At 41.3% G+C, this 14789-nt stretch overlaps 2 protein-coding genes and 1 long non-coding RNA gene across 4 annotated transcripts in view; 2 read left to right on the top strand and 1 right to left on the bottom strand.

Moving 5' to 3' along the window:
• Positions 1 to 67: 67 nt before the first annotated feature.
• LOC108275396 (platelet-derived growth factor receptor-like protein) lies at positions 68 to 10535 on the top strand. 2 transcript variants are annotated; one of them, XR_001814687.3, is made up of 7 exons: positions 68 to 1311; positions 2797 to 3112; positions 3875 to 4026; positions 4343 to 4636; positions 7653 to 7792; positions 7902 to 8185; positions 10228 to 10535. XR_001814687.3 is itself a non-coding variant. In XM_017486178.3 (6 exons), exons 1-6 carry the CDS (start codon positions 1251 to 1253, stop codon positions 8118 to 8120), a joined length of 1182 nt encoding a protein of 393 aa, XP_017341667.1. In that variant the 5' UTR covers positions 68 to 1250; the 3' UTR covers positions 8121 to 10182. The 2 variants fall into 2 exon arrangements, 1 of the variants encoding a protein (XP_017341667.1); XM_017486178.3 differs by lacking the exon at positions 10228 to 10535 and having other exon boundaries at positions 7902 to 10182.
• An 18-nt stretch (positions 10536 to 10553) lies between these two features.
• On the bottom strand, positions 10554 to 14584 carry LOC128634881 (uncharacterized). The gene is made up of 2 exons (XR_008397798.1): positions 14460 to 14584; positions 10554 to 11271 (listed from the first exon to the last, which is right to left on the bottom strand). It is a non-coding gene; the product is annotated as an uncharacterized LOC128634881 (long non-coding RNA).
• n4bp3 (NEDD4 binding protein 3) overlaps positions 11276 to 14789 on the top strand; it is a 39531-nt gene continuing 36017 nt past the window's right edge. The window contains exon 1 of the mRNA XM_017484866.3: positions 11276 to 11468. The gene's annotated coding sequence lies outside the window, so the exon portion shown is untranslated. The remainder of the gene's footprint in view (positions 11469 to 14789) is intronic.

Below are 14789 nucleotides of genomic sequence, written 5' to 3'. Positions count from 1 at the left end.
ATTTTTTATGGGCTGATTTATTACAAATATTCACCCCCCCCAAAATAAATAAATAAATAAATAAACAAACAAATAACAAATCCCAAGCTTTACGTAAGTGCTCTGTCGTAAAGAGGTTATAAATCCGTTCCTTTATCTTTATCCGAGTTCTTTAGGAATCCAGACCGAGTGGGTCCGTAAACAGTTGAAATTAAACTCGACTTCGGGACGAGTTCGGATCGAAGCGAATAATCACTGACATGCTTTGGGAAAACGATGAAACAAAGCCCAACAGGGTTCTTACTAAACCCACTTTAATGCTTGAAACCTTCAAAAGAAGAACGTTCGTAAGAACGTAGAGATTCGCAGTGAGACCCCCGCCGAGAAGTTCAGCTCGTGCTGTAGCAGATCTATATCCCGCACACGTCATCAGCGCTACAAACCCATTCACCCTGTTCACCTTAAATAGGCTTTATTTTGGCAGGGAGGGTGGGGGGGGATTTTCTGTGCCACATGCAGACTAATCCTAATCCTACAGCCGAGGCAGGACCGATTTTTATCGAGCACACAGTAAACACTTTATAAACACTTAGAAACACTTGGATAAATTTGATCAAATATGACACACACACGTGACGGGGTGGTGTGATGAAGCGGAGTTACTGTTACGACCCTGAAATTCATTATAGTCCCAGATTGTGCATGGTATGTCAGTACTAATCAGTACTACCTAACCCTATCAGTACTACCTACCCTTATCATTACTTCGCCACACCGTTGCTGATTATTTTCCTACAACAGCACGTTCTGTCGTGTTGTATCCATTACATATTGTATAGATTGCCAATTTACACGTCAACATTTATTTATTTATTTTTTAAAATGACTTTCTTGTCAGTTAAAAGAACAGACACACACCCACTTTAACCAGACCAGTGTGTCAAGCAGAACAGATGAAAAGCACTAATCATGTCCCCCTGAATAGACTGTTGAGCATTTTCACAGCGTGTTTCTGTCCTGGATAAACATGAGTGCTTCCTCCCGGCAGGCCGAGAGCAGAAAGCGGCCGTTGAGTGAAGCGTGAGGAATTTGGAGTGTAAATGCTGTCTTTGAGAGCAGGAATGTGTGTAGAGCAGCTTCCCTTCTCGCTAATGTCTCTCGTCACTCTCGGGCTGCCTTGCATGGAGAAACACTGACAGAAATTGTTTTTAAGTGCTTTTGGCCGTTATTTTCCTGGCCATTTTGTGTACATTTTGTGAAAGCGGTGTATCATGAAGCTGGTCTTGGTGGTGTTTTGCTCCCTGTTGTTCTATACGCTGCTCTTTCAGCTTGGTGAGTGTCTCTGCAGGATCACTGCCAACATACAAATATCCAAATCTTACAGCTAAACCTGGAATTATTTGAAAGAAACGTTGTACTTTAATTAGCTAGATTATTCATGATGTTAATGAGACAAAAAGCAGCTTGTCGTGTTATCGTTAGAATATAAACTCCTCTGTACGGAAAACTTTCTGCTGTCAAAAAACTACAGGCAGTCTGAGCCTCTAATCCCGTCCTCGGCTCCTGATATAAAACACAGACAGACAGATATAGATAGATAGATAGACAGACAGACAGGCAGACAGACAGATAGATAGATAGACAGATAGATAGATAGATAGACAGACAGACAGACAGATAGACAGACAGACAGATAGATAGACAGACAGACAGATAGATAGATAGTTAGATAGACAGACAGATAGATAGATAGATAGACAGACAGATAGACAGATAGATAGATAGATAGACAGACAGATCGCCAGATAGATAGACAGACATAAAGACAGACAGACAGATAGATAGACAAATAGACAGACAGACAGATAGATAGATAAATACATAGATAGACCGACAGACAGACAGATAGATAGACAGACAGACAGATAGATAGATAGTTAGATAGACAGACAGATAGATAGATAGACAGATAGACAGATAAATGGACAGACAGACAGACAGACAGATAGATAGACAGACAGACAGACAGATAGATAGATAGTTAGATAGACAGATAGATAGACAGACAGACAGATAGATAGATAGACAGACAGATAGACAGATAGATAGATAGACAGACAGATCGCCAGATAGATAGACAGACGTACAGACAGATAGATAGATAGATAGACAAATAGACAGACAGATAGATAGATAGATAAATACATAGATAGACCGACAGACAGACAGATAGATAGACCGACAGACAGACAGATAGATAGACAGACAGACAGACAGATGATAGATAGATAGATAGATAGATAGATAGATAGATAGATAGATAGATAGATAGATAGATAGACAGGTAGATAGATAGACAGATAGAGAGATAGACAGATAGATAGATAGACAGATAGATAGATAGATCGACAGATAGACAGAAAGATAGACATCAGTTAGTTCCTGTTATTTCTTCAATCGTAGCAGCTGTAAACACTCGTTCCCTCACCAGCGTCTCTTCTTTCTCTCTTGAATTTATTAAGAAAAAGAAATCGCAGCTCGTCTTGTTACTGAGAACAGGAAGTGTAAACTCCTCTTAAAATCTTAACCTTACAGCTGACTGTTACACAGCACTGACACTGGAGACTCCTTCCATAAATATACACCAAAATAAACGTCACCACATAAATCTTCACCATCATGATGATTTTGCTGTTTGTTTGTTTTTAAAAAAAATCTATTTAATTGGCGCGTCTGCTGTATAAAACCCCAAGAATGAGCCGTTAATGCTTTAAAACATTGACTTTATGAAACAATAATGATGTCCTATAAACACAGTAACGAGTCAAAAGGAGCCGAAGCCAGCCGGAGATAAGAAGCTAAAAGAGAAGGTGAAGGTGAAGGTGAAGAAAGAGGCTGAGAAGAAGAACAAAAGCATGTCAGTCAAGATTAAAGCCACGCCCCCACCCAAGCCCCCGAGTTCCACAGCAGCTCCGCCGTACCTGAATCGAGTAGTGGGGAAGGGGAAGTTTGAGAAGGTGGGGAAAACGCTGTCGGTCCCTGCAGGGGACACGCTGGAGCTGAGGTGTAAAGGCAGTCGTGTGCAGTGGGACGTCCCGTCTTACCTGCAGGAGGACGAGGAAGGACGACTCAGGTACGTGACTGATTATCAAGCTCTTTGGATACATTTGTAAACGTGTCTGATAACCCGATCTCCGGTTACTTTCTGTACGATGACTTGATGACTCCCCCGTAACCGTAACCACACCCACTCCCCCCCCCCCCCCCCCCCCCGAGCTTTTTTAGTCTTACCACCAGGAACAGAAATGGACTTCGTTTGGATTTTTACCATTTGATTTTTAATTTTTTTTGGTCTAACATTTAAAGAAATATATTTAGACACTTCACAAGTTGTGTATTCACGATTCGTTTTACATATACATACAGTATATCACATTTTATTTACATGATTCACATGGTTACCTCGCTTGAGCAATTGCAGGGCAGGTATTTGGGTATCTATGACATGTATATGATCACACACTGGGGGGCACGGTGGCTTAGTGGTTAGCATATTTGCCTCGCACTAGGGTTGGGGGTTTGATTCCCGCCTCCGCCCTGTGGGCATGGAGCTCTCCCTGTGCTTTGGGCGTTTCCTCAGGGTACTCCGGTTTCCTCCCCCTGTCCGAAGACATGCTTTGTCGGCTGATTAGCATTTCCAAATTGTCCAATGAATGTGTGTGCAGTTGTGCCCTGCAGTGGGTTGGCACCCCGTCCAGGGTGTCCCCTGCCTTGTGCCCCGAGACCCCTGGCATAGACTGTACATATATATACTCACATAATCAAGTGGAAAAACACGTGATCACGTGTGAAATGTATGTTAATTTTCCATAATTATTAACTTCTTGTCGATCAGGACGGTGCAGCACGAGCGATACGGCGCACTAGTTTTAGCCAATTCGTCAGGAGCTGATACAGGAGTGTACACCTGCTACCCGCTGTACTGCGAGGACTCCGAATGCAGGAAAGAGTACGATAAAGCCCTCAGAGTCTTCATCTTCTTCACCGGTAATGTGAATATTACACTCTAAATGCATCTGGCTGTGTAAAATAGTGCAGTAAGGAATAACATCATGTCCTGTACAGCGGTCTATGTTAGGCCTATTTGAAGTGTAGTAAGGAGCTTTAAAAGGACGTTTTTCTTTTGAAAGGAAACTGAAAGCACTCTGTCCTTCAGCATAATTGAATTTGGAACATCGTTTCTTGGGGTTTTTTTTTTTTTATGGAGTGTCGTACATTTAGCTGCGAGCTCTTAGAGAAGTCTGGTGAAAGTGTTTTGTACGTGAATATAGATCATAAAAACGCCTCGTATCTCTTGTGTCAGACCCTCAGGAGCTCTTCGTGCCATCAGCGGATTATTATGAGGTCATCCATCTCAGAAGTAACTGGCCTACAGTGTTGCCGTGTCAGGTCACAAATCCGCAGGCCAAAGTCTCCCTGCACCGTGAGTTCCCACCCATGGAGGTGAAGGTGGACGGATCCGAGATCTCGTACGACGTGACGCGTGGTTTCACCATCCACAGGCCCAAAGCACATCACGCCGGCTCTCTGTACTGCGTGGCCAGCATGGGGAACCTGAGGCAGAGCTCCATCAAGTACATGCTCATCTACGTCCACTGTGAGTGCATGTCCATCACGTCCAACACGTCTAACACATATAACACGTCCATCACGTCCAACACGTCCAACACATATAACACGTCCATCACGTCCAACACGTATAACACATATAACACGTCCAACACGTCTAACACATATAACATGTCCATCACGTCCAACACGTCCAACACATATAACACGTCCATCACGTCCAACACGTCTAACACATATAACACGTCCATCACGTCCAACACGTCCAACACATATAACACGTCCATCACGTCCAACACGTATAACACGTATAACACGTCCATCACGTCCAACACGTCCAACACATATAACACGTATAACATGTCCATCACGTCCAACACGTCCAACACGTATAACACGTCCATCACGTCCAACACGTCCAACACATATAACACGTATAACATGTCCATCACGTCCAACACGTCCAACACGTATAACACGTCCATCACGTCCAACACGTCCAACACATATAACACGTATAACACATCCATCATGTCCAACACGTCCAACACATATAACACGTCCATCACGTCCAACACGTCCAACACATATAACACGTCCATCACGTCCAACATGTATAACACGTATAACACGTCCATCACGTCCAACACGTCCAACACATATAACACGTATAACATGTCCATCACGTCCAACACGTCCAACACATATAACACGTCCATCACGTCCAACACGTCCAACACATATAACACGTATAACATGTCCATCACGTCCAACACGTATAACACGTCCATCACGTCCAACACGTATAACACATATAACACGTATAACATGTCCATCACGTCCAACACGTCCAACACGTATAACACGTCCAACACGTCCAACACATATAACACGTATAACACGTCCATCACGTCCAACACGTCTAACACATATAACACGTCCATCACGTCCAACACGTATAACACATATAACACGTCCATCACGTCCAACACGTATAACACGTATAACACGTCCATCACGTCCAACACATATAACACGTCCATCACGTCCAACACGTCCAACACATATAACACGTCCATCACGTATAACATGTCCATCACGTCCAACACGTCCAACACATATAACACGTATAACACGTCCATCACATCCAACACGTCCAACACGTATAACACGTCCATCACGTCCAACACGTCCAACACATATAACACGTATAACACGTCCATCACGTCCAACACGTCTAACACATATAACACGTCCATCACGTCCAACACATATAACACGTCCATCACCTCCAACACGTATAACACGTATAACACGTCCATCACGTCCAACACGTCCAACACATATAACACGTATAACATGTCCATCACGTCCAACACGTCCAACACGTATAACACGTCCAACACGTCCAACACATATAACACGTATAACACGTCCATCACGTCCAACACGTCCAAACACATATAACACGTATGACACGTCCATCACGTCCAACACATATAACACGTATAACACATCCATCACATCCAACACGTATAACACGTATAACACGTCCATCACGTCCAACACGTCCAACACGTATAACACGTCCAACACGTCCAACACGTATAACACGTATAACATGTCCATCACGTCCAACACGTCCAACACACATAACACGTATAACACGTCCATCACGTCCAACACATATATCACGTCCATCACGTCCAACACGTCCAACACGTATAACACGTATAACACGTCCATCACGTCCAACACATCCAACACACATAACACGTATAACACGTCCAACACATATAACACGTATAACACGTCCATCACGTCCAACACATCCAACACACATAACACGTATAACACGTCCAACACGTCCAACACGTATAACACGTCCATCACGTCCAACACGTCTAACACATATAACACGTCCAACACGTCCAACACAAATAACACGTATAACACGTCCATCACGTCCAACACGTCCAACACGTATAACACGTATAACACGTCCATCACGTCCAACACGTCCAACACGTATAACACGTCCATCACGTCCAACACATCCAACACGTATAACACGTATAACACGTCCATCACGTCCAACATGTCCAAACGTATAACATGTCCAACACGTCCAACACCTATAACACGTCCAACACAGCCAACACATATAACAAGTTCAACACGTACAACACATCTAATACGCCCAAACACGTCTAACACGTCCAACACGTCCAACACATAGAACACGTATAACACGTCCAACACATCCAACACATATAACAAGTCCAACACATACAACACATCTAACACGTTCAAACACGTATAACGCGTCCAACACGTATAACATGTCCAGCATGTCCAACACTTATAACACGTCCAACACAGCCAACACGTATAACACATACAACACATACAACACATCTAACACGTCTAATACGTACAACAGGTCTAACACCTACAACACGTATAACACGTCCAACACGTATAACACGTCCAACACGTATAACACGTCCAACACAGCCAACACGTATAACACGTCCAACACGCATAACACATCCAACACGTATAACACGTCCAACACAGCCAACACGTATAACACATCCAACACGTATAACACGTCCAACACGTATAACACGTCCAACATGTCCAACACGTATAACACATACAACACATACCACATGTATAATACATTCAACACGTATAACATGTACAACACGTATAATACATCCAACACGTATAACACGTACAACACGTATAACACGTAAAACACGTCCTACACGTCCTACACGTCCACATGCAATGGGTAATATTTACATTTTCAATATATATCTAAAAAAATTATTTATTTAATTGTTTGTTTGTTTTATTTATTTACATTAACTTATGTATTCTGTTATTTCTGCATTTGTTTCTTAATAAACATAAATGAAAAAAATATTTGTTTGCATGTTTGTTTAGACATTTATAATTTTTTTTAACTTAACTGTTTGCCTTTATAGTTGTAGATGACGCTGTGTGACCTCTGTTTATTCCCCTGTCTGGTCCAGACCCGGCTGCTCCTCCTGTCCCCGTGATCCAGGCCTCGGCTTCCTCAGTGGCTGTGGGTGTGAACCTGCAGCTCTCGTGCACGGTGGTGGGAGAACAGGACGTGGCGGTGGACTTCACGTGGGAGTATCCTGGACAAAAAGTCAGTCCACAGAGCATTGAGTCACACAGAAAACGCGCTGCTCGTCATCAGCAGCAGTGTATGAGACGTGCGGTCGTGTTGGTGTGTGTGTGTGTGTGTGTGTTTTCAGATCGGCCGGCCGCTCTACACGCAGGAGACCGCGCAGACGGTGCAGTTGGACGGACGCAGCCGGCAGCGCTTGCAGTCGGTCCTGCAGGTGGATGAAGTGAGGGAGGTGGACGAGGGAACCTACACCTGCACTGCCCAGAACCTGCAGGGCTCACGCTCCGTCTCCACCAACGTCAACGTGCAGAAGAAACGCAACGCCACCAAACCACACACAACCTGAGTCACAACTCATCATTCGTCATTCATAGGACAAGACGTCAGCCATGTTAGGTGTCCAGAATCCATGTGAGTCTAATGACCACCAGTTCTCCAAAATGACATTCTCTGTATCTCAGACTGAATTTTTTTTAAAAGTAAAGCAAAAGGTACAATAAAACATGTTACATCACCAAGGGCTGATTTAGTGATTTTGGGGGCCCTGGGCAAAATATAGAAATGGGGCCCTCGTTTCAGTGTTTTAACATCCATATTTAAATTTTCACCATACTTTATTTAGCATTAATAATTAAAAACATATGTAATTTGCATTTTAAGGGGGCCCTTGGCTTCTGGAGGCCAAGTCGGTTGCCTACCATTGCCTAGTGCTAGCTCCGCCCCTGTACATCACATAACTGAAACTTGCAACTCAACCCAAAATCAGCTTTTTTGATGAATATATTTGGTCACCCGCCATTTCTGACCCGCCCATTTCTCACAGGGTGTCGTGACACGCTCGGAAGAAAAAGCGTAATCCGCACTCTCATACGTACGTGAACTCACAGACACTCCTGATTGGTTAGTATCACTTTGATTGACAGGGGAGAGAGAATATGCCCCTCCCACCCTGACAGAACAGCCAGTTTTGCTCCTTTGGGATTCGAACTCATTATCTTCGAACTTTTTCCGTGTTCCTCCACTCGTGTTTGAACATTTTAAAAGCGTACAGAATTGTATATTCTGTGTATATATAGAACGTTTAGTTATCCAAGGCAGCTGTCATGTGAACGCAGGAATCAGCGTTCAACTACGATTCCCAGATGACAGTGGTTCACAACACAGGGTTACGACACCCATCCACCACAGACTCTCTCACGTTCACGTTCACCTGATTACTGATCACACACCTGGACTCAATCACACACTCACTGTATACAGGGATTCTCACTAAGATTAAGGCTCTGGGTGACTGATCGGAAGGTCGGGGGTTCAAGCCCCAGCATCACCAAACTCCCACTGTTGGGATCTTGAGCAAGGCCCTTAACACTCTCGGCTACAGGGGGCGCTGTATCATGACTGACCCTGCACTCTAACCACAACTTCCTAACACGCTGGGATATGCGAAGAGAAGAACTTCTCTGAGTTCTTCTTCTTCTTCACTGTTACCTGGCCTAGTTCATGTTGTTTGCTCATCAATTGACTCTTACCTGAATCACGACATTGCCTTGGATTGAGTCTCTGTTTTGGCATTTGGCAGACACTCCTATCCAGAACGACTTACATTTTATCTTTGAAGCAGTTGAGGGTTAAGGGCCTTGCTCAATTTGAACTCGTGACCTTCCAATCAGGAAGTTTTGTGTGCCACTCTTAATAAAACATTGTGTTCGTACTTGCATCCTGACAGCAATGAATTCCATCCATTTTTTGTGCTTTGGCATTGATGATTTATTTTCTTTTTTCCTTTGTCTTTTTTTTTTTTTTTTTTTTTTGCTTCTGTTGTTTTGTTATATTCTGGATATTAAGCAGCAGCTGTGTTTAAGTGGTGTAACAGACCTGTACTGATTCATGTTTCACTGATCCATGCGATTACCAGCTGCATTACTCGTGTTAAATGAATTTTATAGGAAAATGTATCATCCTCTCTTCCCAGATAGTTACATGATTTAAGGAAGCATTTTATAAATTAAAAGTTCACTTTTTGTCTGCTCTTTGCTACCATTTTATAATATAAACCAGCAGTGCATGACTTTTATGTAATAAAGGATTCATGATAAGTATGAAGATCTGGTGTTGATGTCCAGATACTGGGCATGATAACTGTATAAAAGCTGCACCACCAGCAGGGGGAGACACTGTACTGCTACCATGAGCTCAGTCTCCATTTCTGCATCTAAAACTAAATTCAAACTAAGACTATTTATACGTTTTGTCCTCATACACCTCAGTTCCTTGAGGATTCTTTGATTTCAGCTTCATAAAGGGGTTCTAGCTGAATCTTTTTCTGAATAAGAAACCAAAGAAACCATTTTATGTATTTTTGTCTAAAGCAAACATATATTACAATTTTATAATCAAAATGGCTTTTTTTTTTTTATGGAAAGCCATTCATTATTCTTTCTTTTTTTCCTCAGACATTTATATGGCTCTTCTGTCCTATCACAAAAGTATGGCTGATCATCTTATACCACATCGCTGTTGAGTTCTTGATTCTGATTGGTCAGAAGGTGTTGATTAGTTTTCTGTAACAGCAGCTCTGAGAGTAGTGCAGCTGCACATCACAGATCTATCGTTTCTATAGAAACAACTCATATACCCAGTTGTTCACTTGTTTGTTTTTGTTGTCTAGTGTCTATAACGTTGGCGATAACAGGAATTAAGGTGTTTCACGGATGTTCCACAACACTAAATGTAATTAACTATAAATAGATTTTTAAAAAAAAAAAAAAAAAAAAAAAAAAAAGTATGATGTGTCATCCTTTAATAAATTAAAAATGTAAATCATTGCCATATTGCTGTGGTACAAGATGAAATAAAACGTGATGATATTGGAAAATAATCCGGTTTGGGTTGGAAGGGATGACTCTGTTTAACACATCACCTCATCGTTGATTATTTTCCTACTACAGCACAACATTGTTGGAGTGGTTTATCTCTTTTAAGCAGTCTGAGAATACTTTTTAAAAACTTTAGCTGCCATTTATTGCATAAAACGTTGTTTTATTGTAAATAAGGTTACAAAAAAAATTAAAGAGACCCCAATAATGTTATTTTAATTAGTTTATGATTGTTTTACACTGAAGACTCTTAATGTAAAAACAATAATAATAATAATAATATTTTTTCCTGTTTTACACCTGGAAAGTGGAAACTTTCCACAGAGAAAATATTTCCTCTGCGTTCATATATTTACTTCAGGTAAACGTTTATATTTGTTTTCAGGAGACATTTTAAAACTTTTAGTGTAATTGCTTCTTTTGACCGGGAGATGTCGCTGGTGACGCGCCAATTTCATCCAGCGTCCTGCTGCTGTGATTGGCTGCAACTCCGCCGTTCGACTGCGTTATACTCTTGCCATGGAAACCTGAACGACAGCTCAACTGTCCAGTCATCGCTGTGGTTTTGAGTCTTCTGGCCAATCAGAGATCAAGGGGCGGGGCTTCATCGCTGGCTGGGTCCTGAGTTTAAATGTCGGAGAGGGAAAGAGAGCAGAGCGAATTTTACACCGGAGTCGTTCGGATGTTTGTGCTGTTCTGAGTTTACAGACAAACTGGAGGGAATATTTCACTTTTCAGTTAAAAAATATAGCAATAAGGAGTTAAAATATCACGATTAAGATTATAAGGTTCATCATCATTTGTTGGAATCGATCATGGTGAGTGATTTGGTTTTTAATTCACTTACTTCCGGTTTCGCATCTAGTCTAAAAGTCTGTCTATAATTATTATAATTTATTATTGAATTATTATTATTTTTTTTTAATATATGAAGTGAACTCTTGTGGGTTTATTTCATTTCAGTTATGAATAATATATTTTTTAAACATTTAATGCAACACTAGAAATTACTGCAACATTTTGTACTGTTGAATGTGTAATGAATTTGTAATCGAATCAATTAAGACAATTTCTTGTTAAAGAAAACAGATCATTCTATAACTTCATTTCAAATGCAAATATTTGGTCATTTTCACATTTTACAGATCACCAATTGACTAATCCTCCGTTCCGTCTTTCAAAGATTTAAAAAGAAAGGGGGGAAAAAATCAGTGTGGATACTTTTTTTTATTTTTTTTCTCGTCCACGTCAGATTATTTTCTCTCAACACGTTTATTTGGGATCTTTGTGGAATCCGAGCAGGACAGCACCACCGACGTTCGTAAGATAAACACACAGAATGAAACGAAGCAGCGAGAAGTGAGTAGCGAGGCTGGGGCTGATTTCTTTCTAGCCCAGACTGTAGATTTACACAGCCCGTCAGTGACGGTCCTCTCAGGTGATCGCACAGACCGAACGAAACACCTCCTAGATTTGATGTCCGTTTAGGCTGATCTTTATCAGACACATCAGTAGCACGTCATCTGCAGAAGGGGCGGATTTAGTGATTTGGTGGCCCTGGACAAAATATATGAATGGTCTCCTCATTTCAGTGTCTTAGCATTAATTTGAAAAATATATAGATCATTTGCATTTCTAGGGGGCTCTCGTCTTCCGGACACCCAAGGCGGTTCCCTGCGTTTGCCTGCGTTTGCCAGTGCTAACTCCGCCCCTGAACTGCATGTTGAGAAGGCGAACGAGGTGGATTATTTACAGAATCATTCTGTTTTCCCCTAAATGCCTTTGAAGGAGAAACTAGCAGCAGATAGACTAAGCACACATCATCTAATCAAAGTACAAATCACGCAAAATGACAGAAGCTCAGTGGGGTTACAGCTTTTCTGTTGATCACGTTTACAATTCGGAGGAAACATGGCATGAAACCTGTAGAGCATTACAGACTTACAGTAACACTTAAAGTTCAAAATCAATAATGTAGCTGTTTATCTGCTTTGAAGTGTGTGTGTGTGTGTGTGTGTGTGTGTGTGTCCCACGTCATTCTTATTATGTCATCGATGAAACCTCGTGCTATAATGCGCTACTCGAGCTATTGATGGATATTACATTAGCCTCCCGTCTGTTATCACTGTTCTCGTATTTAATTTCTTAAAGCCCGTGTCACGTACCTTTCTCATATAGGAAGGTGTTTATTTCCTCGTCTAAAACTCATTTATTAAAAGCAAGCTTAAATCATGTCAGTTAGGGATGGGCGATATGGACTTAAAATTATATCACGGTATTTTCTGGTATTTATTGCGATATCGGTGACGATATAGTACCGTGCGCCGCTGTTTTTGGCTGCAAGTGTGCCAAACTTGTTTTCTCTCTGCACCTGAGCGAACGGGTCGCAGACCATCGCACACGAATACATCATCAACTAGTCTTTATCGTCATTATCGTGGGAAGACCAATTCTTACCGTGGGGAGAATTTCTAGCGGTGTATCGCAAACGAGAAGATATCGCCCCGTCCCTGATGTCAGCGCAGTTCTATGATCAGGTGGAAAGTTCACGAATAAAAAGCTGTCATGACTCCAATCATTAAAAAAAAGAATCCAATAAAATAATGGCATATAATTGGACCGTTATTTTGTAATATAAATAATGGCGAATAATCGGATTTTACTTACAAGAATAAATGTGCGCTATGATCGTTAAGGTGGTTTTTAATACTAAAAGAGGTTCCCGGCTGCAAAAAGGGTTCAAGTCTCTCAGGAGTGGCGTAGCGATTTACTGATGTGACGCGTGAGAGCCTCACTCGGCCTCGGGTCAGGATTTTTACAGCCTCGGAGATTTCAGTGACGTAAACCTGATCTTTTTTTTTTTTTTTCAGCAAATAGTCCTCCTCAACCGTCATAAACCTGATTAATACTCATCAATTAAGACGGATTTCTGCGTTAATGAAATATTTTGTCTAATAACGAGATCATATTTAGGAACTTACACGATCCTCATACGCCTTCAAATGTCACTTTAATAATATTATTGTTTTTATATATATATATATATATACATACAAGACACTACTAAAATGGCCTAAGTACATCTGGACATCACTAACCTTATTAAAAATGGCAGAATCTTTGAATACAATTATTTTTAATGTGATTTTAAATATAATAAAAAAACACATGTTGTGTTCGTATCGTTAATATAAATAGATCTGTTTGAATCTGGTTTCTTTTCTCATTCTATGTCATTATTATAATCTGTACAGCAAATAAGCCATTTATTTTTTTAAAAAATGACATTTTGACATTAGTTACCACTGAATGTTACTAAAAGACGTTTAATTTACTATTAGATGTTTTTAGACCCTAAAGAGTTGTTTTTCTTTTTCTTTTTCTTTTTTTATGCCAAGAGTCCGGGGTTTAAAATGTTTAACCTACTACACTCCGAGAAACCGCTTATTTCTGGTAACCCAAAATATCTCCATCTTCGCTTCATCATATTGCAGCGTGTTGTTTTCCGTTTCTTTTAAAGAAGCTGGAGGGGTTTTAACGGCTGGATGAGTATCGGTGAGCAAATCGCTGGTTGTTCTTGTTATCCACGCTGGTGGTCGTGAAGTATTTACCCATAGACCCCCACCACACACACACACACACACACACCCCCCAATCCTCACCCTAACACTTCACTAGTGTACTGGAGTTTATTTGCTTGTAGTTGTGTGCAGTTTGGCGGAGATCAGTGGTGTTTGTGTCGCTGTTTTCAATGCCCAGAATTGCAGGACAAAAGGGACTGCCGAAGTGTTGAAGTGTTTTCCTCCTACCGTGAAGTAACCATGGAGACCAGAGACCCCCTTCATGACCTTTTGACGTCTCCAGCCGTGGTGCGTTGTTGACAGCTAGGAGGAGCCACTTCAGACGTTCAGAGGTCTCGCTCTGTTTAAGGTCTAAGGAAAAATAAAGAAAGGAACGAAAGTGCTAAGAGCTTGTTAATACGATCAGTCACATGATTACTATCCAATTCTGATCTAATGCCTTGACTTGCCCTTACTGCCTCCCCAAATTAACATCTGTTACGTTACATTTCTTTATACCACACAGCTGGGCCGGTTTTGATTGGTCAGAAGGGGTTGATTAATTTTCAATAGACTTCA

This window comes from Ictalurus punctatus, chromosome 14 (assembly GCF_001660625.3).
Source record: "Ictalurus punctatus breed USDA103 chromosome 14, Coco_2.0, whole genome shotgun sequence".
NCBI lineage: Eukaryota > Metazoa > Chordata > Actinopteri > Siluriformes > Ictaluridae > Ictalurus > Ictalurus punctatus.
This window is presented reverse-complemented; position numbering and strand designations above follow the sequence as displayed.

Excerpts from the sequence above, each read along its gene's own strand:
- LOC108275396 (XM_017486178.3), top strand. The coding sequence starts at position 1,251 with ATGAAGCTGGTCTTGGTGGTGTTTTGCTCCCTGTTGTTCTATACGCTG. Across the intron at positions 3,113-3,874 it reads GACGAGGAAGGACGACTCAG|GACGGTGCAGCACGAGCGAT; the intron begins GTACGTGACTGA and ends CTTGTCGATCAG. Across the intron at positions 4,027-4,342 it reads AGTCTTCATCTTCTTCACCG|ACCCTCAGGAGCTCTTCGTG; the intron begins GTAATGTGAATA and ends CTCTTGTGTCAG.